The 26,580-nt window shown below is 39.9% G+C and overlaps 1 protein-coding gene across 3 annotated transcripts in view; it reads right to left on the minus strand.

The window, feature by feature from the left end:
* EPS8 (epidermal growth factor receptor pathway substrate 8) overlaps positions 1-26,580 on the minus strand; it is a 128,267-nt gene that overhangs the window by 40,181 nt on the left and 61,506 nt on the right. For all 3 annotated transcript variants that reach the window (XM_017726275.1, XM_017726274.1, XM_008644013.2), the window contains 3 exons: positions 12,306-12,396; positions 11,163-11,236; positions 951-1,018 (listed from right to left, as the gene is read on the minus strand). In XM_017726275.1, the coding sequence (XP_017581764.1) occupies positions 951-1,018; positions 11,163-11,236; positions 12,306-12,367 (204 nt within the window). In that variant the 5' untranslated portion in view covers positions 12,368-12,396. The remainder of the gene's footprint in view (positions 1-950; positions 1,019-11,162; positions 11,237-12,305; positions 12,397-26,580) is intronic.

A 26,580-nucleotide genomic window follows, 5' to 3' on the forward strand; every position in this document is an offset into this window, starting at 1 on the left:
GAATGCCTAGATTCCAAATGCAAGTACTAATTGTAATGTCAGTACAGGACCAAAACCGTTATGAAGAAACCACACAAAAATAGACAGGCAATCAGAACCAACACATGTATTTATTGATGAGCTGATCATAGTACTGAAGCACTTGAAATTAGGAGTCTTCTGCATATAATCTCACAATCCACAGACGATTTAAAACCCAGCAAAAAGGAGCTGAGAATCCGTGGTACTTGCAAGACTTGGCTTAACCCATGGCACTGGTCTGATGGCAGGAGGAGAAAGTTTGAGCCAAAGTAAGGCTACAAAAGGAGGCACTACATTTAAAAGTGCTTAACAGGTTACATACAGGCACTCAGGCTGACCCTGCTGAGTATTTTAAATATGAGAGCAGCATGCAGTAATTCTGCAAAGCAGCTTAAGACAGCAAGTCACACACTTTGCTCTTCACACTGGGGAAGAATCTGTGCAGGCAGAACGTATTTAACTGCTACATATTCGACTCACTGGGGCTTTGAGGGGTTAATGCTCAGCACTTTATGAATATTCTAATACCTCTGCTGATTATAGCTGATCAGAGTGTTAGTTTTAAATATCATCCAGTGTACCTTGCCAGCAGCACAGCGTTATTCAGCTCTGCCTCATCTTTGCAAGGAGCCAGGTTCGGAGACAGGGCAGGACAAGATGTTGTCTTGATGCCCCGTTGAGAAGTCCTGGCTGTTTGCCAAGCTACACACAACTTTGCTTACATTTTTCTACATCCAAATTCGAGCTCATTACAGCAAAGCTATAGAATTTGAGACATTTCAGTGTAATCTGTTCTGAAGTGACCCCAGGCTGGCAGGATATTTTGGAAGATGCATGTGCCTTCAAGCTTGTATATCCTCAGAAAACATGTAGGCAAAAATAACTGCATGCAACTGAAATCTGTAATTGGTGTCCCACTCTCATCTCACCTCTACGTGATACTGTGACGTTTCAGATATGCTGCTGACACTGTCTCGTGCATAGTTCTTCCTTTGTTCTAGAGATGGGAGGAAAAGAAAGAATAATTATTCATTCAATGTCTCATCCTGGTGTCTTGACTGTTTCTCAGAGATACTTTGGACAAGTAGATAAGAGAAGAGGAGATAAGCTGTGGTTAATATCTGTATTTCAGCAGAAAATACCAACACCCCACAGGGTCCATTCTTACGTCAGCAATGTTAACAGAGAGCTGGTGGGTGCACACAAAAGCACTTATCTCATCCAGTGAGTCAGGACACCGGAGGGGAGCAGTGCTCTGACTGGAAACACTTCCTTGGGAAGCCTGATTATTAAAATCTTTGGCTTGCCACTTTAGTAGCAGTGTGATAAACAAGCATTGGGCTCGCTGTGTTTATATGAACGCCCTTGAAAGCAAAAGTATTTTCTGATATATCCAAACACTTCTCAGGTTAAATCTGCAAGATGGCAAAGCCACACACAAAAAAAGACCTGACTCATCCTTTATTTCTTCATAAAGTATTCAATTCATTGAATTGCTAATGTAGAAATAGGTGTGGAAATATACATATATACACCAAAATATCTCTAAACAGGAATGCTTTTCAGCTAACAGAACACAATGCTGCAAAAACAGAAACATCACGTGTCTTTTACTCTGTACAATAGATGCACGTTAAAACAGGAGAGGAAGGATGGGGAAAAGCAAGATGAAGACACAACACACACCCACACCTCAAAATAATGAATTTAGATGAATACTGAAGAACACTTTTCAACTCTAGTGGAAAAGAATTGAATGCAACATATGGAAATGTTGGTGTTTTTTCACTACAATCACTTAAGTGCCTGATCTGGAACATCAGGAGCTTTGTTGTGAAAAAGTCACTAAGGGAGTGGCTGAGAGGGGTCTAAGGAAACTCTGGAAGTAGGTCATTTTTTTTCTATATTTCATTTAAAATCTCAGTTTCTGAGATTTTCTTCAAGTAAAATAGGTGGTTTGATTTTTTTTCATATGATGAAAATTCAAAATACATCAATTTCATCACACCTGGAGTAGCTGGAGGTAAAAGAGAAGTGATTTTGTTGACAGGAAGGTTAGGTTACTTTTTGCAAAATAAAAAAATCTAAATACTACCAAGCATATGATCTGTGACATACAGAGATCTGCAGTGAGGACATCATAAAAGCCCCCCTGCAAAGGTCTCTTCTGTGACCAGGGCTCCTTCACACAGGAATTCCAGGTGCAGAAACAGCAGTGCCCTCATTTTCAGATGTCACTTGTGGAAGCATTTGTCACATTTTATAAACACACCATTATCTCTCCCCTTTGCAGTGTTTTTCATGAAAAACAAGTTTCTGAAATACATCACTGGCTTGAAGCCCCCCTCCCACGGTGACAAATGCCACTCACAGAAGAGAGCCATCCTAATCCTGTACAGCAGCTGCTCAGTTTGCTTCAGCAAGAGAAGTGTGCAAACAGTCAAATTTAAGAACACCACAGATTATCAGAATTTTTAGCCAGGTGTGTGAACATTTAAAAATAGATATCTTACTTTCATTATGCATCATTCTGAAATCCCAGGGCAGAGGATCAACACTCATTATTCCATCTGTATCTACTATTTCTGCTTTTGCAGCATGTCACTTAAATTATTTTTTCAGTTGATTGTCTTTGTAACCACAACACACACACATGCACACCCCAAAAACGCAGTCAGTAAAGCAGTACTGCCTGATTTGCTACCTTTCTTTTTTTGTTTGGATGATGATCTGAAGAAGTAAAGTCCATCTGTTCCTAAAGAACAAGGGGATTAAAAAGCAGTATCTAGTTTATTCCCATAGAATTATTCACATCTCCAAGGGGATCAGTTAGCAGTCTTCTGCTGTGGACTGTAAATGATACTTAAATACTGTTCAGTAAGAAAGAATATATGCTTTGAAATAAAAAAGAAAAAATTACTTGTTTCAATTAACAATGCACCAAATACTCAGTTTTGAGTGTTATCTTCTTTTAGGTAAACAAAAATGTAAGTTTTATGCTATTAAATTAAACAAGCATGAGAAAGTTTACAACCACTGTAAAATTTATCAATGCTGCAAACAGTAACAGTTGGAGTTGCTTTAAATAAACAAAGAAAGTCTGGCATATGTAGAGGCTCCAAAGGAATTAAAAAGAAGAGAGTAAATTTTGCAGGAGGCTCCTTATTAGAGAGCCATCCTAATCCTGTACAGCAGCTGCTCAGTTTGCTTCAGCAAGAGAAGTGTGCAAACAGTCAAATTTAAGAACACCACAGATTATCAGAATTTTAGCCAGGTGTGTGAACATTTAAAAATAGATATCTTACTTTCATTATGCATCATTCTGAAATCCCAGGGCAGAGGATCAACACTCATTATTCCATCTGTATCTACTATTTCTGCTTTTGCAGCATGTCACTTAAATTATTTTTTCAGTTGATTGTCTTTGTAACCACAACACACACACATGCACACCCCAAAAACGCAGTCAGTAAAGCAGTACTGCCTGATTTGCTACCTTTCTTTTTTTGTTTGGATGATGATCTGAAGAAGTAAAGTCCATCTGTTCCTAAAGAACAAGGGGATTAAAAAGCAGTATCTAGTTTATTCCCATAGAATTATTCACATCTCCAAGGGGATCAGTTAGCAGTCTTCTGCTGTGGACTGTAAATGATACTTAAATACTGTTCAGTAAGAAAGAATATATGCTTTGAAATAAAAAAGAAAAAATTACTTGTTTCAATTAACAATGCACCAAATACTCAGTTTTGAGTGTTATCTTCTTTTAGGTAAACAAAAATGTAAGTTTTATGCTATTAAATTAAACAAGCATGAGAAAGTTTACAACCACTGTAAAATTTATCAATGCTGCAAACAGTAACAGTTGGAGTTGCTTTAAATAAACAAAGAAAGTCTGGCATATGTAGAGGCTCCAAAGGAATTAAAAAGAAGAGAGTAAATTTTGCAGGAGGCTCCTTATTCTGCCTCACCTAAGTTTTGTCCTGTGTTAAGACAGGAATTCCAAAACCATTTGTAGCACTGATTAACTCATCCACTCCCAAAGAGCAGCACAACACTCCCAGTCAGACATGATGGAAAGAAAGGTGTTCAACACACACTGCCATGGTGAGAACAAGAGTGTTTGTAGAAGAGACAGGGAATTCCAAGTGGGAATCAAATCTGTGGCTGCCTACACTTGAGAGCTGAGGACAGCCCCTCAAGTTCTGCGTTGTTAATGACAACATAATAGTAACAAGAACTTTAATAAAATTTACATTTAACAAAAGTCAATCAGTGTTTGTGTTAATAAACAAAAAGTACAGACACAACACTTGAGAGTCCACACTGAGAGCAGTTCATATTTACCAATTTGTCTCTTTAATGCAGGTAGAATGAAAATTAGAACCTGCTAGAGACCCAAGTTACCATTTAGAGTAGAACAGAGCGTTTCAGCTGAAACGCTGCTATAGAGGATCTGGAGGGGGATACTACAGCTGCACCCTGAAATTATTCACCCTTCAAAATACATCTTCTAATAGGCATCCTGGCATCAGGCAAAATTCTTCCATTGTGGAAGGCCTTGTCTTCAGCCTTTGTTTTTCAAACCTTTTACAATCCAGCGGTTTGTAAGTGGGTCTCCTTTCCCTTACAGCTGCTCACCACCCAGGCTCCCTGAGACATGGTTTTCTTGGCTGCCTGGCATGAATCACACTGAAGGAAGAATAGCCCCCCCACGACAATATGAACATGGCACAGAGAAAGAAGAAGAAAAAAAATTTAAAAACAAAAAGGAAAGGAAATAAAAGAAAAAGAATGGCAGCTAGAATGCATGCCTTGTCCCATGGTTTTTGCCAGTAGCTCAAAATGAAGTTTCAGCCTCTGCTTTCTCCTAGTGTTTGGCTCCTGTCCCAGATTCTACCTACAACTCTCCGAAAGTTCTCACCTTGCCATCAGAAAGGACACAAACCATTTTGCACTCCTCCTGCTGACCCCTCCAGCTCCACTGCCTTGAGCAGCTACAAAACCTGATATGAGCCTGCAAACCTGTTCTCTGTCCTCTATCCAGATGACACAAGAGACTGCTGCTCCCTCCTACAGCACTTCTGTGTTTCCACTTCCAAGTCAGAGAGATCTCAGCACGGGACTCCCACAGGTTTCTTCATCTGTCTACAACTTCTTTGTCTTTTCCTACAGAGTTGCTTATTGCCATTCTTCTGGAAATGCAGCTTCCATGTCTCAACTCTTTCATGTATCAAAGTGACGGATTATTACCTATGAATATTCATCTGACTGCTTTTAGAGAAACCTTAAAACATCTCTTGATTTATTACACGAACTGTTCTTGAAAATGGGCAACACAATTTGCTGATGTGCTGAATGTAGCGGGTCTGGCTAAGATGGAGATGATTTTGGATCTGATAACACAGGGATATTTTAGCTGCTGCTGAATGGTGTCAAAGCCTTCTCCATTTCTTATTCTGCTGCCCCAGTGAGTGGGCTGGGGCTGCACAAGAGGTTGAGAGGGGACACAGCTGGGACAGCTGACCCCAACTGACCAAAAGGATATTCCATACTGTTTAATATCCTGCTCAGCAAAAAAATTGGCAGGTAGTCTTTCCAAAGCCTCCTTGCCCAGATAGTCCGGGCATTGCTCTGCTTATGGAAGGTTGTGAGTAAATGCCTTTGTGTTACTCAGGTGTTTTTCCTCCCTGCTCTTTCCTTCACCTATTAAGCCATCTTTATCTTGATCCATCAGGTTTTTTTCTTGCTTTTGCTCTTCCAATTCTCCCCCCTATTCTGCTGCAGAGAGGAGACAGAGGGAATGAGCAAGCAAATGGGGAGGTCCTCAGTTGCTGGCTGGGGTCAACCCCTGACACTGAAAACAGAATAATGTTTTGTATGCTCTGTTTCACTCTCCTAATCCTCCCAATCAATCTCAGCCTCTCACAGGTCCCTTCATGCATGAAGAGGCTATTGAAGCTGAAGTGAAATACTACAACAGAGACCTCCAGATACGGTGCATAAAATTACCAAAAAATGAATTAAACTGTCAAAATTCTTGAGTTTTTTTCCTACATACTCTACTCATTGCAGCTCCTACATCCAGCATTTAAAGTACAGTGCAGTCTTAATACCAGGTTAGCTCAAACTCTGCCGATATGCTGCACACCATTTACATAAAGGATTTCCTCTCTGGTGAAATAAAAAAAAATAAAAGAGGATCATGGCAGAAGACATTCAAGTTAAATTCTTAACCACAATCGTTAGCAAAGGCAACCCAGAAGAATTTGATTAAAATAAAATCTCTCACGACACAAAGGCAATAAGGTGAAAAGCAGCACAGCATTTCACTTATAGGTCCTGAATGTAAGATCTACTAGCTACTAAAGCTTCCAGAGGAACAGGAACATTGATCCACAGAAACTAGTACTCTTCCTGATGTCTGATGTGGATGGATGTTACTGCTATTCATGTTTTGTGAAATTATTGAATTCACCAATCACCAGGAGCAGACCATGTTTTTGTTTCCAAAGAGATGTTGAAAACTACTGATTTTATTTTCATTTTTGAAAGCATCCAAAACAGCAGAAAACAAAAAGAAACCCCTTAACCAAAGACTTTTGGCCAAGTCAAAAACACTACCAGACAGTGTAGAGACGACACCGATAAACAGGACTGTAGATTGCTCTGAAATTTGATGGCAATCCACACAGACATGGATTGAGAGTCTGCCCCACAATCTGTCCTAAGAATCCTGAAGTGACAGTGTAAAATATTTCCACACATCATCAAGCAGAAAAGCCCAATACTTAGTTTACTACCATTTATCTGCATTGGACTGACTGCTGATAACATGAATTGCTGAAGAAATTGCAGCCCAGCCAGAAAAAAATCTGCTTGAGGCCGAGCAAAGTGCAGGAGACGTGACCTAAACATCCGGGACAAAGGTCAAAACTCAAGTTCAAACCAAATCTCCTTTTCAGAGGTGCAAACACTATCACTTTCAGAGATTTATGCCACAAGCTTGGCTGTGTGGAACTAGCTGTCAAAGGAAGCGTGTCGTTTAGAAGTCAATTGTCAACTTAATTTGAGAATCAAAATTCTACAAGCATGTTACGTGGATGGCTTCTTTCAATGGACTCATTTACCTGCCTGGGAGCTGCTTGAGAATTCCTTGAATTTGTTACACTGCAGCTCTTGCTCTGAATGAGGCATGTGAGCAAAGCAGAAATACACAGGCAGTTCCACTTCCAGCTCCAAATCACAGCTGTGAGAGTATAAACTCGGTGTACACAACACCCAGTCCTTTCTAATGTGCTGTGCAAAGACAATTTTAGCAACACCTTTCAGTTCCATGCTGCACAATAATCTGACAATCTGGATTGAGCTCCTGGTTCATTCCTCCTGAGGAATGAGGCTGCTCCACACCGTGCCACTGGCTGGCAAAGCCCCAGCACAGCCCTGAGACTGCTGCACGTCTCCCCACAGGCAGAACTGCTCAAGACAGATGGAGAAGCCAGTGCTAGAACAACAGATGACAGCAGGAGCCAAAACCCATTTCAGATGGAAAGATCAGGAAGCAAATGATGAAATAAAGCCCATAAAAATGTGCAGAGGGCACTTTCCCTGGCGGTTCAGAGAGAGATTTGTCATGCAAATAGAAAGCAGTTCATTTCAGGAAGGAAATGAGTGAAAACAAAGGGATTATTTGACACAGGAAAAAAGGCAATTGCAGGGAAGTTTTCACTATCAGACAGGCACAGTAGAGATAGCAATGGCTCCAGTCTGGCTTTTAGCTGAACTGCTGGTAACACCAATAATATTCCAGCCTCCTTTCCCACTGCACTGTGGCCAACCTTCTGTCTGATGGCTGAAGGGCTGAACAGTCATGAATCACCTCAGCAGCGGGATCTAAGGCATAAACTTCATGCCAGGACACAAACATGCCTGTGTATATACATAAACATACACACTTATACCAATAAGCAATAATAAGTAGTAAAAATAATAATGGTGATAATTATAACAATAATTGTATTGGTAATAATAACAATTATAATGGTAATAATAATCATGTTTATTTTAGTTTAGTCTTTACAGTGCTTGGAAGAAATTGAGTTCAAGATCAAGTAGTCACTTAGGAGCCCAGGTACTGTTTTTACTCGTTGATAGTCATGAATATGTGGCTTGGTCCAAACGACCCTCAGGTTTTCCAAGAAAAGGAACATTTTGATGGGGAAAGTTTGCTGCTTATGTCACATTGTCACATTTTAGTAAAGCAAAAAAAAAACCACAGTCCATTTTACTTTTACAGTAAAATTATTTTTTTTTCCAGTATAAGTGACTCTATTAAACACATGAGCTTTCTGAATTAACCTAAATAATATAAAACATACATTTAAAATATATGTACACAGCAACATAGAAAAAGAAAGCGAAGACAGCTTCCTCCTGCTTTATAGGATCTCAGTCTCATGAATCGCAAATAAAATACTTCAGTTAGTTGTTAACTATCAATTAAACACTTTGTAACGAGCGTTTTCAACACATTTTAACAATTCCAATGTCACTCAGCTGCTTCCCACCCTGTTTGGGACAGTACGCACAGAAAATTTAACATCACAAAGAAAGAAGAGGCACGTGTGGGATGCAGAAGAATAGCAACTTGGTTGCTAAAAATTAGAAGAAATGCCCTGAATTTGAGAAGGATTTTAGGTGTTTTCCTTGTTTTCTCCAGCTCATGCATGTGATGGTAGCAACAGCCTAGTTCTCTATGTGTATAAAACAGAGCAAAAGTAGTAAAATGTGCAAACTCCACTCTAAAAGCTGTGCCAATACATAGCTACTTGGAGCTCCAGAATAACTGATCCTTCTGTTTCATTCAGCTCCTGGCAACTGCAACTACAGTTTTGTGATATATCTACCAGCTACAGAAGTGAACCAAGGACAAGGATTCATTTTACAGGAGCCACCACCCAGCAGTTCCATGGCAAGCATTTTCAACTAGTACCTGAATTCAGTTAAGTACTTTGGAAGTAAAAAAATACCATTGTATACATCACATTTACTCACTTGTCCCTATCTTCTCCTGACACATGACCATCCCATCATGTTTGATATGAAAAAGCTCAGAGAGAGATTTTAAAAGCCCACAAAGATTAAAGGACATAGTTAAGACACTGATACTGCCACACTGTTCAAACCCTGTACTCCTGAAAAATTATGATGATGACATAAAATGAAAAAGAGATCACAACACTCTTGTCGTATCTCATAAAGAAATAATCTGCTAAGGTTTTTTTGCAATGTCTCTTGCTGGTTTCTGTTACCAGCTGCTATTTCTGTCAACACTTGCAATCGGTTTGTTGAGTGAACCCATACAGGATGCAGAAATCACTCTTTAAGTTGATCAGCTCAGAAATTTCCTCAGTTGCAGTTCCTGCCTTCAGCACTACATCAGGTAACTGACTCTAGTAGCACAGCACTAAAACATAGTAAACTTGAACTTAGAATGGTTCACATGCAGCACCATGTTTAAGCTGAATATTAGGAAAAATGTTTTCACCAAAAGGGTTGTCAAGCACTGGAACAGGCTGCCCAGGGAAGTGGTTGGATCACGATCCCTGGAGGTATTTAGAAGATGTGTACATGAAGCACCTGGGGACATGGTTCAGCGGTGGGCTTGGCAGTGCTGGGTTAATGGCTGGACTTGATCTTAAAGGTCTTTTGCAACCTAAAATGATTCTAAGGTTCTAAAGCATGCTGCCATCACTCCCCTAACCTCTGAGGAGTTAGGGAGCTAACCTCTGAGCTCACTCCCAGCCACCACTCCAGCCAAAACAGGAGGGAGAAAAGATTACTACTTGGGATGTTGCAGTTATTAGCCACTGCTCTTTGAGCTTTCCAGCTGATTAACCTGCAGAAGAGTGGCAGATGCCCAGAGGGAGAGCTGACTGATGTCTGAGGGGTCCAGCACAGGACCAGGTTCTCAGGGGAAGCCTTGTCCTCCCAGTCTCATCAGTCATATTGACTTTCAAAAGAACATTTAGCAACAGGCACAGATTTACAAAGCAGAACTTCTCACAGCCTCACTGCTGCTTCTACTTCCATTACCAGCACAGCTATCAGTGGGATGTATTCACAGTGGAGGAGGATGACCTGAAAATGGTGCAATTTGGCTGGCAAGGAACATGACTGCATTTCTCCTCCACAGTGATTTGGCATTAGGCTGGAGAGTAGTGTGTACAGCCAAGACAAATACTAGCAGTTGTAGCTGGTGAGTGTGGATACAAAAATACAGCTAGCAAGAATTTCTCTTGCTTCTTTCCAGTGCCATGAGATACTTTTCTCTCTCACAAAGAGAGTAGCAGAGGTCTATAAGCTATGAACACCTGCGACCGTGCAGAGCTTTGTTTATGGTACAGTAGAAAAATATTTTGACAATGGATGTTTTAGGATTTTTGCCAATCACCCCAAGGGGTGGCTGATCCTTTGTCCAATTAGACTATGAAGAAAAAAGTCTATAAAAGAGTTTGTAAAATAACCAATCAATCAATCTTGCTGCACAATTCCTGCTTGTTGGATCTCTCCTCTCCTCCCTACGGCTGGGGGATACCGTAATAGGTGAGTGCAACCACCTTTAGGCATTTGTAAGTGGCATCACATCTGACAGTCACAGAGCCTGCTGAAAACAGCACGCCAAATAGGACTCCAAATCTGCTATACCAACTCTAATTTCCATTAAATCCTTGTGCCGAAGAAGAATAATATTTTAAGTGCCTTTTGTGCTTAGAGGGGATGAAGCTGGGGAGGCAGAAGGCGGTACAGGTCAAATCAAACCCACAGCCCAGCTAAACCCCTGGATGCCTTCTCCCTGGTGCATACCTTAGCTATAGGATCACTGAGTTTTGTGATGAATGCTTTGCACATTGCTGCCTGAAAAATGAGCAGGTGGGAGCTCTCTACTTAGTGCACTGAGCATTTTCTAGTTAGCTTTAGTAGGAATGAAACCACTTTGTTTTTTAAGTTAGTTGACAGACACACCCATGTGTATGTACACACACTTTCAGATTAATCTGTGTAAAATATTTCCACCACGACATCACAATCAGTATTTAAACAGCAATTTCGCAAAGAGGTTTAGAGACTTTTTGCTGCCTTACCATAGAGAGCTTTTGCACTTGTTCTTGAATTCTGCTCCCTCTCCGCCTGAGCAAACGTTGGAGAGCCATAGCCACTGGAAGAAAACATTTCTGATTATCTTCTGTATGGATGTATTTGGCAGGCACTGAGAAAACCCCTCCCCTTATATAGGACTACACATACCGACAGCATTAGTAACAGAGGGAATGATACTGGATATTTGTTCCACACCATAAATATGAGGAAGAATGTTCCACTTGGGTTGCAGACCTTTCTGGGTTCTCTTTTGTTGCATTAATACATCATGCACAAGCGGGATGTGGTACACAAACAAACACCACTTTAATTCAAGTAACAAAATTCACTGCGAAATTATAATAGTGATAATAACAACAACAATAATAATGACTATGCCAAAGACTTGGGTAGGATTTGGGGTATTTTTTCTTGTGTCCACAAGTGTTGATAGCTTCTAAGAATTTTAACTGCTTTTAATGTAACACTTAAAATGACTGTCACTGTCTTATGCAAATGAAAAGGCAATATGACCACAAGTGCTTCAAGAATGCATCATACACGAGTTCACCTTAAAGGGACAACAATATGAGAAGCAAGAGACAGCACAGATATCCTGCTCCATATAGGAATACATGTTCCTTGGTGTCAGATAGGTAAATTCTCATCAGTGTTGTCAGTAAGTCTGATACAGGGATCATCCTCTTATCTTAGGCAAGCTAACACTTCCAGGTAGCACCTGCTCAGTTCTGTTTACTGGGAAACAGTCTGTTCTCACAGCTGGGAGAGGCAGCCTCATCTTTTATGCATAAAAATGCATTCACTCAGAGCTAACCTTAACCATCTCAGGCACACAAAGACCTCTCTGAGTAACATAACAAGGATGTCATGGCTACAGCAATTTATCTTCCTGTTCCAGGTGAGTCCGTGCAGCAACACAGCTTTCCCTTACACTAATACAGAAATCAGTCAGACAGTATCTGTCACTTTGGCTCCACAATTTGCAAACCCCTCACTCTTTTAAAGAAAATGCCTTCGTGTAATTCCAATGAGATCTACTAATCATAGCTCTAGCTGCAATGAAAACCTAAAGAAGGAAGTACAACACTATTTTGTCCATAAAAGAAAAGTCAAAGGCATAACCTTACTTCATTTGAGGAAAGTAACTTCCATATCCACCGGGAGGGGTGTTTGATATATGTCCATTCATTCTTACTGCCCCTCACTGGGAGAAACGACCTAGGAAAAGAAACAACAGCACATGAATTGAGTGTCTTAAAAGACAAAGGTTTAATGCAGATGTAATACAAACCTAATGAGAAAATGATGGTTGAAATGGGAACGAAATTGCATCAACAAGCTCAATTGTTATTAACTGCATCCCGGTGATGCCTCCAAGACTTGCCATGGAACTTCTCCCAGTAGCAATTTGATAGTTATTGCTTCAAATAATTTATAATTTAGTGAACAAAGCTATTATTTTTGACACAATGGTCTTTAGGAATAGCTGTAGAAATAAAAGGCTCACTAAACAAAGAACAACATCTACTGCAAAAGTGAACAAGATGTTCCGAATGGCAACTTTATTAGTCAAGCGTGCTTGATTTCAATTCTTTTCTTTCAAATGAAACTTCTGGAATGACCTTTTGATACATATTCTATGAAACATATCAGCTGAGTTGTTAGAAAGATGCAGTATCAAAATAAAACACAATTGTTAGCACAAAAGGAAACTTGGTTAGCTATTTTGGTACTTAAGAAAACTCTTTTTTTTTTTTTTTTTTTTTTTTTTAAGCAGCACTTAACATCCTGAAAGTTTGGCATGCCAAATGAAACCTTTCATATAAAGGCACTGCTGTAAAGGCCATGATAAGACAGTTTAAAAAATGCCTTCTCCCTTTAATAATCTGTCCATTGAAGTTAAAACTGATTCTGGAAAGTGACTTTCATAACCCTTTCATATTCAAATTTACCATGGGCAAATATTCTTTCATTTACATATATACATGAATAATATACATTTGAATATTTCTCTACATTTCAGTCACACTGGGGAATAGTTAAAAGTATATCAGATAAAAATTTTACCTACAAAAGCTCCATTTCCAAAGCAAGCACAACCTGCTCTGTTTGCACCAGAGGTGCCTTACAGCCAGCTGATCTCCTGAGCCCCTAAGGCAGCTCACTGCCCCACATTAACTGCTCTCTTCCCGTTTTACAAAGAAGCAGCAGCTCTTTGACCTGCCAGTACCTACTGAGTGCCCACATCCATTCTGCTACTTCCTTCTTCCATGCAGAAAGCCAGTCAAAATCTGTGCTAAGCTCTAAATTCTGCCAGTTCAAGAGACATACAAGCTGCAGGTCTTCTGTGCTGAGGACATAGGTTTTATACCTTTCTGAGGAACACTTGGCATCTCCTGCCTCAGCTGCAGTTAGCAAAACTACCCAGAACAGAGGTGTATTTGACATGCCAAGTGAAATCACGTGGAAGGGGTGGTGTTGCTTTTAGTGGCTTCACACATGCTATAATTTGGCTTAGTATATCTTTTTTTTTTTAGTGTATTTAATTTTCTTTGAAATCTTTGCTTGCTCCTTACAAAACCTCTTTAGTGGCACAAGCACATTTTGCTTTCATTTCCCCATAAACAAATCACATATCCAACCTGGTAGCCTGTTTGGCTGCTCTAAGACTTTTTATGGAGTGCAGTCCTCAGCAGCTGCCTCCAATAAATTACTACCCGTGCTGAGTGCTGCTCAATTCATTAGCAATTACAACCTTTGGGAAGCATCCTGAAATCGTCCCATGACTCGAAAGGATACAACTACTCATTTTCCCAGCAGAATTTGCCAGCTCACTGTGCACTCCCTGTTCCGTTCCAGCGACTGCCCGGACCAGAGCTGCTCGGAGTGCTCCTCTCCAGCAGCTCAGGCTGCCACTGAGCTCTTCAACACTTCCTATATCAGCTATTAATTCTTATCATCTGCAACCACGCTCAATTTGCTGTCCTGCTTAACAGTTTACCCTGTGATTGGCTTCCAAAGAGTGACCAGATCCAAAACACACAAATTATCGCCACTGCTGTTTGGTATCCCCACTTTACTTCTCACCCACACATTGTTTAAGATAGCACTTGTTTAATACTTTGGTTTGTTATAATCTTTTATGGTTTGTAGTCTTTTTCATAGCCCTATTTATAACAAATTTTGCAACTATCTGCCTTAAAGTGAGATCTGGGGGGGGAAAAAAGCCCCTTGGTTTAAAAATCTCTCAGAATAATTCCACTGCTCTGACATCTTAATCTGACAAATACTTGGTTTGTATTTGTATTCACTCAATTTTATGGAGGTGGTGAAAGAGATATTTTAAGTAGAAGGAATGTAATATATTAGAATTTCAAGCTTCAGCCTTTGAAGTCAGCGTGACACGCTGAGTTTTAAAGCGGCAAGGAAGCTGAGCAGCAGATTTTCACATTGGGCAAAGAAAACATCTCTCATGACTAAATACTTGCCCACTGTAAGGCATAACACCACTGAAATACAAGAAGCTTCAGAATATTTTGAATGAAGAGATACTGAAAATCTGAAGCCAAAAATTTTGACTATTTAAAAAAGAAAACAAAGCAGCAAGCAGCTTGTTCTGCCAAGCAAACACAAAAGTTTTAGTCAGCTTTAGCTGATATGCAAACAAAACACCACTTGCTATTAGATAGCTGAGTAAAGCCAACAATATTTCCTGTCCCTCACGAAATTTTCCAGTGCTTTTGAAATGCCAGGACAGCTACCTTGACATGACAATTTCAGTGCTATTGCAATTTCATGCAATGCTTCTGTCACTTGGATCAAGAAAACTCCTGGATGTGAATACAAAGAAACCCTTCACCACAATTATTTATAATTAGTTCAAATATTTATAACAGCATCAAAAAGCTGCTTGTGATTCCCCAAAATTATCAGGCAATTTGATCACATTCAACTTAAATGTTTCAGAAAAAAAAACATTTTAGGAAAACTCTTTAGTTGGTTTTTTTTTTTTTTTTTTAATTAAGCACATGATGAAGAAAAGTGAAAAACCACAAAAGGGTAACAGTATGTGCAGGGCTTTATTATTCACCTGTGAAGCTTTCTCTGCTGTGTTTCTCATCTCAAATGCTCTTTCATCTCTTATAACCAGTCAGTCCTGTAGCAAAAGTCAACCCCTGCACACTGCAAAGCCATTGTCAACCAGGAGTCTATTAATAAACTCCACTTCCTCTTTAATCTTCCCTTTCACCTCAGCCCAGCAATTCACAGCAGCCCATGGTGGCATCCTAGACTTAAAAATAAACATCCTCCACAATTAACTGTACCATCCCTCTTTAATTAGGCCTGAAGTATCAACAGTTTACTTGTGAATATGACCAAAAATGGTCATGTCTCAGGATCCTGAAAATATTAAATCATGCCTGCTCTGAAAAAGAAGTATTTTAAACCAGGAAAGCTAAGTAAGGTTTCAAGAAGAAAAGAATAATAAGCAAATAGATACAATAATAATTAATAATAAGACAAGTACCAAGGTATTTATCTTTAAGTTTGTTAAAATAATATATAATTAAAACCAGTAAAAAATAGTTATAAATATTATATTTTCAAAGACAATAAAAATCCACTAAATTGTCCCAACAACAAAAGAAATCCACTTGGGGACTTCCCTGCTGCCATCAGCTTTATTTTTGAAGGGATATTGATAGTGAGCAGCTCTATAAATGACAAGGGTCCAGCCTTTATAACAGACAAACCACTTCTGAGACAGATGTACATTGGTCCTTCAGCGGTCAGCAGTTACAGGTGCTAATCCCAAGCATGGGGGGAATCATGCCAGTACACAATATGATTATATCACTCATAAATACTCTTTTTTAAAAATGTCAAAATGCAAAATTATTCTTTGTCTTCCCCATCTTGCAGCATGGCAGCTGTGGGAAAACAATGCAATTTATGCGGTACATCACCAACTCACACATCCTGCCATTTCATTTCCTAATAGGAGTTTGAAAGCAACAAAATCCCCCAGCTTATTTAAAAAAATACCCCAAACACCTTTTCTAGAAAGGCAGAGCTGTATCATTAAAGAAAATCAGATATTCTAGAGCCTGGTGATCTTTTCCACTCACCCTGAAGCGATCAGTCCCATCCAGTGGCAGATCACAATGTCATATGGAAACCAAAAGAGAAACAACTTAATGATGTGGATATTTCAGAAATTATGGAGGAGGAAAGGCTATGGAGAAAAGGATATACAGGAAGGAACAGGAAAGCCAATAATGGCTGGAATGGTAACTGTCTACTGGTTAAGAAATGTCATTGTTATCACATACCCACAAAACCCCCCAAAATTCTCCCCCAGCCAAGGCACAGGCTGTAACTCCAGCCTAAACAAAAAGCACTGGACTATTACCAAGTAACACTATTCCCCAGTGGATTTGGGAATGTAGCGATGTCAGATAAGGACACTCTCTCTCCACCCTTCCCCTTTTCAAAGTGTTACGGAAGAACAAAACAACAGCAAAAAAAAAATATCCACGTACTCCTAGCTCACTGTGCATTCAATAAAAATGTCTCTTCTGCTGTCCCACAGCATTCAGCACTGCTGACCTACAGAATGTACAAAAACTGTTTAATTGCCATTTTTCATCTGTTTCTTTTCCAACCTCGTCCCGTTCGTGTCTACCTTGTTGTTCTGACCCATCACTCTCCTATTTGTATCTTCACTCCAGCCACAAATCTTACAAATGGGAAACTCCTGACAGAAGTACATCCTGTGGAGCCAGATGAAGTGTTGCTGCTGCCCTCTGCTTCGGGACTTGTTTCAGAGCACAACCAAGAGCAAACACGAGTTCAGCTGGTTGTAAGACATCTTGCCTTGAGATAAACACCATAATGCACATGAATGCATAAGTAAGTAATACTTCTGGAATGATCCCTGGGGATTTTCCATCCGCGGTGCACTGATACCAGAATTTCTCTGAGAAAAACTGCTATCCTTTGAGCTGGCAGCAGCTTTGCTCTGTAATGTTTTCAGTTTCCTATTAAGCAGATTTGGAGCATCCAAAAGCTGGTAGAAAAGATGAAGGCAAAAATCAATGCAGAAAATTGGAAGCCAGGCCCTACAAATGCTGCAGTTTCAGCACGAAATAGATGAACTTGATTCACCACCACTGTGACTGTTGTCCCCTTGGCCTCTCTCAAGCCACTCTACATTCATGAGGGGGGTTTTGAAACTTTCTGAGCTGTATAGACTCCAGTATTCACTCCTGTGTCCAAGCACCAGGAAACACGTTAATACAATAGCCACAATAAAATAATTTTGAAAATGCTGGTTTTTTTTCAGGTCCTCTCCATATTCAGAGCAGTTGTCCAGCATGGCCATTAGCACTAATTACATTGCATTTTAGTTTATGCAAATCTGCACTGAGTTGCATCCTATTTTTAGGTTTTAGTGCTGGATGCAGTGTTAGCTAACTGGGGTTCCTGATAAAGAAACCTGGGGGTGGGAGGAAAGGACTGGGTGTGTCTCCCTCTCCTCCATGGATTCTACTCCCTAAAGAAAGCTGAACTTAACCCCACAATATTACCTGCCTGTTTGGGTAAGGGGTCACAGGGGTAGAAGCATTTCAAGCAACTAAAGACAGTGACAGACAAAAAATACAACTCTGGCCAGGCAGGGGACAATGACAAGGCAGAGAGCGCCCCGGAGGGATTTGTAAGTGTATTCACAACCTTCTCCACAGTGCAGGGCAGCAGACAAGCTCGATCAATGCTGGTTTTGCCAGTTTCAGAAAGTGTTTTGATTTTCACTGATGCCTTCTGAAATCTAATACTCCTCCCTCAGTCCTTCACTAAGGAGGAGGATGCTAAGTTCATTAGCAGCATTCCTTTCATCAGGAGGGATAGGATGAATTTATTAAGAAAATTTGTTGTCATAATTATCGACCAAAGTAGAAGACTTAATATCAGAACAGTAATTGTTAGCTAAAAGAGAAGGTTTCCATTAGGAAAAACTAACAAGATGAAAAATGCTCTGGAAGTCTTCTTTTTCCTACTATGATATTTTCCAGTGATTCATTGTTAAAGTAATATTCTAACAATACAATTAAGATAGCTATCTTTTATTTTGACAAAGGGGAGAATTATGAAGAGCAACAGGAAGAACTAAATGAGTAAACTTCAGACAGATCATGTTCATAGACTTAGTCCTCATTACTGCCACATTACTAAAGACCCTGCTTGAAAACAAGTTCTTATTCTGGCACGGCAACCTACTTCCATCCCTTTCACTCAGGTCTGGGCCATGCTTTATAATTAACCATATTGAAAGAAAATAAAACAGCTTTACAGATACAAAAGATTCAAAGACTTAAAAATCCCCATTGCAACAAAGGAACGTTAATAAATATGCCAAGCACTGAAGCCACCACTCACTGCTATTTTTAATTAGAGAATTAACCAACTCATCTAAAGCAACATGAGTATTAATTACCAAGATGAAGATCATTATGCAGTCCTTGCAGAATGTATCACCACAGCTGGAATACCTTGTGTAAAAGAAGAAGGATAAAAAAACCAACCCAAAACCCCAAACAAAAAACCTTCCACACACAGAGAGCAGTCTAAAGAGGAAGGTGTCTATGCCATATGAAGGAATTTGCAGAGGAAAACAGAAAAAATGGATCATAATGTACCACATACATCAGTATTTGTGGTGAGTCTACCTCAAGTAGAGTACTGAGCTGGCAGAAGATTGGCATAAACCCCAATTCTGACATGGCTGCAACAACACGCTCAGTATCTCCACTTGAAGAGAGATATATAAAAACTTGTCCTGGTTTGGACTTTTGGTGAGTTTGTTGCTTTGTCTTTTTTTTAAATTTGAATTTTTTTTAATAAAACCAAAACCAGACAAACCAAAACTGCCTTGGTATCACTGACTGGTGAATTCTGCTGACCCAGTACAGAAACCACTGCTGTATTTCCCTTCTTCTTACTCTCTGATTTTTTTTCCTTTATTTCCTTTTATTCTTTTATACATCATAGTTCAAATAAGATCATCAGATTTCAAAAGAGGGCACTCCAGACACTAATTTGAAATTCAGTTTGCAGTGTACAGCCAACAAGCCATCACTTTAGAAATGCAAACTTCTAAAAACTTCCAAAGTATATAAAGATTAGTAAAACAATGTCTTTAGGTGTTGTCTGTTGTTTTAGATACAGTTTTCCTCTCATTTGGTGAAAAAATGAAAGAACTTCCAACAGAGTTAAAATACTGCTGCGAGTTGCCCAAATGAAACTGGTTTAACCACCTCCCCACATTTATTTGCAAGTTAATAACCGTGTCATGACACAGGGACAATATTAAAGTTGGCGTGGTACAGATCACAACAAAAGCTGAACTGAAACCATATAATGACATACTCCAACCAGATCATAAAAACTAACATGAAGGAGGAGGAGGGGGAGGAGGAGGAGGAGGAGGAGGAGGAAAAAAAGACAGGAACACTCATCAATACCTCTCTAACTTAGTTTAATAGAAATGTGGTGAGATTTAATTCTTGTTTTCACAGATTTGCTTTCTTCACTTTTGGTGAAGTTATTGAAGGCCCTCAGCTGCTCACATAGAGAACCAATTCCTATGCCAGTAGTAGGTTATAAGCTTGAATTAAACAAGACAAAGTTGAGCAGGAGCAACATCCACTGGCTTCCTGATCATCTTAAACACCCAGGCTCCAAACCATTGTGGACCACCCACTGATGGCATTCCTTGATGGTTTAGCTGTTTATTGAATCTTCAGCTCTTCCACCAGTAAAGTGCTCTGAATGCAAAGTCACGTGTATCTGAAAGGCCTCAAACCTTACTATGGCAAGGGTTCATATTCCCTGTCTGGCTGAAAGAAGGGTTCCAAAAGAGTAAATCAAAAAGGCAGTTTCCATGCAATTCAGTGAAAACAGAAAAGGCCCTGTTTAATAAAGATGAACAAATACGTACGATTGAGGAGTTATTGATCAGACCACAACAAATCAGCAATGCTGAGCAGAAGGGTAAACTCACACTGGGGCTCAACAGTAAATCTAAAAGTTTAATTTTAGAACTTAATAAATGAGCACATACTATTCTAATAATGCTGAGGAACTCTTCAAACTTCCCTAACTCAAATAATATGCAAACAAGGCTTCACAAGACTGATACGCAAAACCTCATGACTTCACGTAACACAGTCTAAACCAACACAGGTTTTGGGGATTGAACAAGTTTTTAATGCCAGAAATGTTAGCAGAGTATTCATATTCTCAGAAGTAATTTAAAATATTCCCCTAATATTGTCAATGTACTTGCAACATCGTGCGTACATGAAAGTAAATTAACACATGATTCCTGGGAAGGATTTGAATTAATTCCAAATCTAGTCAGCAAGCCTCCTAAAAGGGACCAGGTTTTCACTTGTCATACACACATAAGCCACGTAAGAAGTAGAATTTGTCCTCAAAGACATGTGGTTATGAAGCTGCAGTGAATGGCAGCAACAATGGCAATACCTGTGAGTCAAACCTGTGCCCTACTTCAGCACAGAGGTTTGACTCTGAAGCTGGTTCACAGACACTCTCAGCAGAGAACTGTATGTTTCCTTTAAAACTTACCCTGTGTTACAGGAATCTTATTTCTTTCAAACTCTGGGGCCTACAAAAAGTACTTTGTCTTGAATCTATGGGGGAAACTGCTGCTCCTGACTTCCCATCCAGAGCACTACCTCTTGTATTTCGTTACTACTAGGAGACATCATGAGAAGGGGCCTAGATACACAGTGTCCACATGGTAAGGTAACAACAAACCTGTAGAGACTCTGAAGATGAGGTAGAAGAGAGAAAAGGCAGGGAAAGCAATTTAATTTTTAAATAAAATTGGAGGATAAGTTGCACTATAAGCTATTTTAAATCCTAGCAGCAGCAGTCACTGACTTTTACAAACAACAAATTTGTTCAATTTTCCCATCTATGAAAAAAAAGAACCCGTAACACCATCACTGACCCAACTGAGATATTCAATTTAATACTGTCCAAAAATACAATTATTTTGTTGTCACTGAAAAACATGCACTGGAAAAAATATTTTTCAAGGGAACATGACTTTTTATTTTTCTCCCTTCTGCTTTAAATACCTCCTTGGCACCAACCAGGAAACCCAAAATCGTTTCCTACTCCACTGCAGAATGGAGTAAGTAGAGACACGAGAAGAGCTGTGTGACTTTGCTTGCACAGAAGAGTGAAGTCAAACAGTCTTCTCTATCATATAGCATTTCCCTGATGGTTTTTCCTTCTGAAGCGTGAATCTGAAACAATAAACTTCAAGGACAACTCCCGCTCACCTGAGGGTAAAAACAGGCATGTGACTGCAGTAGGATGCGTGACCTTGACCGTGGTCCACGCAGCTCTCAGCACTTTCAGACACGTAATAACTCACCTGCATCCCAGCAGCAGCTGGAGATGTTTGCTGGGGTCACCAAAAAACTTGAGCATCAGTTTTTGTTGGCATTAATGCGCACATCACCCAAGAAGAATGTATTGAAATTCAGCAAGTAAACAAAAGGCGCTATCTTAAACATCGGAGCTGAAGTGATCAGCCCACATCGGGGCCACAGTTATTCAGCACAAAGTGAGTCAAGTGTAAAAGAACTCACTGAACTGAGGTCACAGCTGACTGAAGTCACACCCTGCCACAGTATTTACAGTGCACTTATGTAACTCAGCAATTGTTTCCTGGAAGCAAATAGGCTGAACAATAGCAGATCCCACAATCTGCGGGAAGAAAATAGATTTAAACTTTCGGTGTTTCACCTCTCTGGTTTTCCAGTTGCAATCATTTATGTTTTGCTGTACAGATACAATTTTCTCATCCATTAATCTGGGCCAAGCCCTTCCTTTATGTGTGTTTCCATCCAAGGAACATATATTCAGCAAATGTCATATTTTTGAGGGGTTTTTTTTTGTTTTAAATCACCTAAATCAAAAGCATAACTGTGATTCTTTTCCAAATCAATTCACAGATTCAAATTTTCAGAAGCAGGCTCTGCTGTGAATGCCTAGGCTTGGCAAGTTTACAGGCTTGACTTTCAGAAGTAAAAGTATATATACTTTATAAACTGTTAATGCTTTTACAATCACATATCAGGTTTCCAGCTAACATCCAGTGATTAAGGATGACAAAATTAGAAGCCTTTATAAAAGATAATCACTGCAAAATGTTTTTGCCTGCAATTAACTCAAATTATGGAGTTTGATTCTTCATATTATCACAAGAAAATTTTTCCCAGGAGTTTATCACTGATGGTTACCAAGCCAAATTTACCAAACTGTTACTAGAAAGGGATTCTGAAATGCTACAACAGGTATTTTATTGCAATTTGCTCATTCATTCAATTGAAAATGTTTGCTGAGGCATTTTTAGTATCAAATTTTTTTAAAACTAATGCCAGATAGTCTGGGAGAGAAGCCCTAGACACCCTGCCCCCAGGAAACCTCAGAGGAGCTACACTTTTTGGAAAGCTCCCACGTTTTGAAGGAAGATAGTTTTCAAAAATCTTTCCGAATATGAATTTATTGTTCTTCAACTGGTGCTTTCATTAGAAATAAATGTGTGTGAAATAGGTGTGGGCAGGAAGGTGGAAAGGAGAAAGGGAAGGAGCTAAAAAGCCATATGAGGTAACGCTTTTTGATCCTTTCCTGGCTGAAGGAGTGACAGGTGAGGCTGGGGAAATTTGACTGTGCCATTCACTTCCAACCTCTACAAGAACTGCTCTAGACGTGATTGTTGTGACTTAACGCTACTTAAGAAGCACTCATCTCAAATCTTCCTTCAGGTTGCCCTCCTACAGACCTCAGAAAGATTAAATAATTAGGTTTTTAAGTTTCAAGTCGAGTCACCAATTTATGGGGATCTTGCACAAACGACCCTCACTGGAGACTCTGCTGCTACAGGATACTGCCAAACTTCAGGGGCTGCCCGACTTTGAATGGCAATGACACGACGCCAAATGTGCTCCAGCTTCAGCTGGAATTAGAAGAATTACCCGTGGAGACGGTCCTTGGAGCCATGAATGTTATCTTAAAAACTATTTTCCATAACGCCCTTATCCTCCTGGCTACACCCATGTGGCTAGAAAAAGTTAGAGCCCGGTGAAAGATGCTAGAGGGAAGGAATCCATAGAAAATTTTTGAAGGACAGCTACAAACAACATAAACACAGAGCTTCCTCCCACATTCTAGGCAACTAAGAAATGATGCTGTTTATTATAAAATTATGCCAGCTCCTCCAATGATTAAATTTTGTTTCTAGAGCTCTGAGCTGCCTAAACTGGAATACATTTTCTATTCTGTGAGATTGAGAAGTGTATTTTTCCCTTTTCCAGAAGGCACACTAGATAAACTTTAAACTTGTACCCAGTTTCAAAGGAAAAATATTTGTCCTACACAAAGCCTCTATTCAGCGACCCTGTTTTTACTACAGTAAGAAAAATAGCTGTGCCCTGGGTAATTTGTTCATGTATGCCAATAAAAGCACATTGAACTAGAGCCAGCACTTCTAGCAAGCTCCCGAAGACTTCTGAAGAGCTATGAAAAGCAGAACTTTTTTTCCCCTACTTATGCTTTTTCTATTTGCCATTCCCAGAACTTAGTACTTGTTTCCATTACATTTGCCTTTATGTTGCTGTGAGAAGCGACTGAAAGAAAAACATAAGACCAAAGAATAAACCCAAAGCTTTTAAAGAAGCCCTTTTATAAAAAAGAGCTTTCAGATATCTTCATACAATGTTTCAAATGTTAAGCATGTACTGTTTTGAACTCCACGCTATTTAAAAATTATAAAAGAGGTTGAAGTATATTCACATTTTAGACATGAAACATACAAAGAATTAAGGAATATACTGACATAAATACTTGTATTTCTATGCTTTCATGAAGGAATCTGATCAAGAAACTTGCTGCTGAACTAGGGCATGTCTGTGACGGACCCAGAGTAAAAAAGAGCTCGGATGAAATTATTAGGAAGTTATTCAGAACAAAGCAATTGCCTGTTCGATATGGGCTTCCCAAAACTCAATGTTTTTTGAAATGGTTTCCCAAACAATCACAGAAATGGGGCTGAAAAGAAAGGAAGGCATCTCACATCCTTAAGGCAGGAGCAACTGTGCCAAGGTAATTCCCAAAAAGCAGTACTTCCCAACCTCTTCCATGGGCCTCTAATGAGGGCCTGGGGAAATCCAGGGTCTCATTAGCCATATGCTGGAAAAGTTTTTCTCAAAAAATAATCTAAATCTGTGTTACAATTTAAACTCACTTGATCAACACACCCAAAAAATACATTAGATCCTTAATTTTAGGAAAAGAAAAAAGGGAACAGCACGCATCAAATCAGTGTTAAACTGGGCTTACAAAAATATCCTATTCCTCTGTCTTGTTTGATCAAGAATAACTGGCTTGCTGCTACCTCCTCTCTCTTCTATAACTTATCACTCCTATCAACACTGCAATAGGCCCACAAGGATGTTGTCTCATGCGTATCATCTCATATGTTTTTCCAGCTAGGCAATCCAAAGTAAGCAGATGTCAACTTCTATTTTCCCTCAGGAGCCCACAAGGCAAGTTTCAGGGGGAACAATATTGCAGTTACTTCATCTATATATTATCTTTCATTATCTCAGTGTTTTTCTAAACCATATCCCTTTGCTTCCTGAACTTTGCATAACCTCTACTCTTTCCTCATATTGTTTAACACAGCCTTATGGTTTTCTCCTCCTTTTCCTTTTTTCATGCACATCTACAGCAGACTTTCTGGGGGAAAAAAAAAAAAAAGTTATTCAAGGAAAAATAATTCAAGTGTAGACTCAAAAATAGTTCCTGACATTGTTCAAAGTCTTTAAGATAGGGACTCAGCTTGCCATCTCTGACTGTCCTTCATCTGTTTGATTGGGTTGGATGATCACTGAGAAAATTAACACTGACAATTGTAAATATTGCCTTTCCCAACAGAGACACCAAAAGAACTAGAGGTAGATTTTTTTTTTTTGGTGGTAATTTATGTTTCCCAGCTATTGCATTAAGCTTTCTTAAAACTCATTCACAGACAGGTTTAGGTGAAATGGCAGAAGCAATTACTGCTCTAATTGGCTGTGCCCTCTTTCTGCCTTTCCAAGGATGCAAAAACGTGACGGAGAACTCTCGACTTCTTTGTAGGTGCCAGTTTGAAATCCAGGGAAGAGGAGCAAGCTGCTACTTGCAGCAGTTGAGGGTATGGCCCAAACAAGATTTAGCACAAAGATAAGGTATTTTAGTAGGACAGCAGGAAGGTTGTCCCCTTTGTCCACCCATGAAGAGCTGAAACAGCCCCCATGTGTGGGCCTGGTCTGGGTCACACTGAGCCACCTCCTCCAGGAATGACCTTGTGGGCCAACCATGTCACCCACTGCAGGCATCCTCATCAGCCACACAGGAGGGCTGGTGGGAGTACAGCCACAAATTGGGCAGTGGCACGGTGTGGTGGGAACAGAATGCTCACCAAATCATTCCCTGCCCATGCACAAGGTCAATACTCCTTGCCAAAGGCATCAGCACAATTAATATCTAGTCAGGCTGGCCAAGCCACCTTCATGCCCTTTGTTGAAGGGAAAACAGCACAGCTGCAGTCCAGAGCACTGAAGGTGACATTTAGGCAAACTACAAAAGGGTTTGCTTCCTTTGCCATTATTGAGCTTTGTGACTCAGCTCTTTAAAGCACACGAACATCTCAGCCAGTGCCGGGCTTTCAGGTGGTGTTGTTAATGGGAGATATTCCTATCCATTTTCTCTGAACAAAGGTAGAAATATGAAATAAGATCACAGCTCTAATCACACTGGTGGGTCAAGGATTACAGAAATTAGAAAGAGAGGAAGCCATTGGATTCAGCCCTTCTACAAGACCATCCTCCTCGACACAAGCTTTCCAGTTTTACTGCTGGAGCAGCACCTCTTGAAAATCTTAGAGCCAAACAAAAAAAAATGCAGGTGGGACACAGGATTTCTTGTGCTGGCAGAAATGTAGTGCTGAGGGCACAACCACACTGCAGTTCCCCTCCTGTCACACCTGCACAGCAATCCTGTCAGCCAGGAGTTTCTCTGGAACTTTAGGAGGGGCCCTCACAACTGGATTCTCACACCCAGCTGAACGAAAGAGAGGTTTCAGCTGACAGTTTTGAGACTTGCCAAAAACCACACTTATTTGGAATATACTGAGAGCTTATTATCTCTGGATGGGGAGAAAGCTCACAGAGCTTTAGGTTCCAAAAAGGGCACTTGTGGTCAATAGTCTCAAAACCCCTTTTTGTTTCTGAAAGGTCAAGCCCTGTTGCCCTCATCCTCCTC

This window comes from Corvus brachyrhynchos, unplaced genomic scaffold, assembly GCF_000691975.1.
Source record: "Corvus brachyrhynchos isolate BGI_N302 unplaced genomic scaffold, ASM69197v1 scaffold191, whole genome shotgun sequence".
Taxonomy (NCBI): domain Eukaryota; kingdom Metazoa; phylum Chordata; class Aves; order Passeriformes; family Corvidae; genus Corvus; species Corvus brachyrhynchos.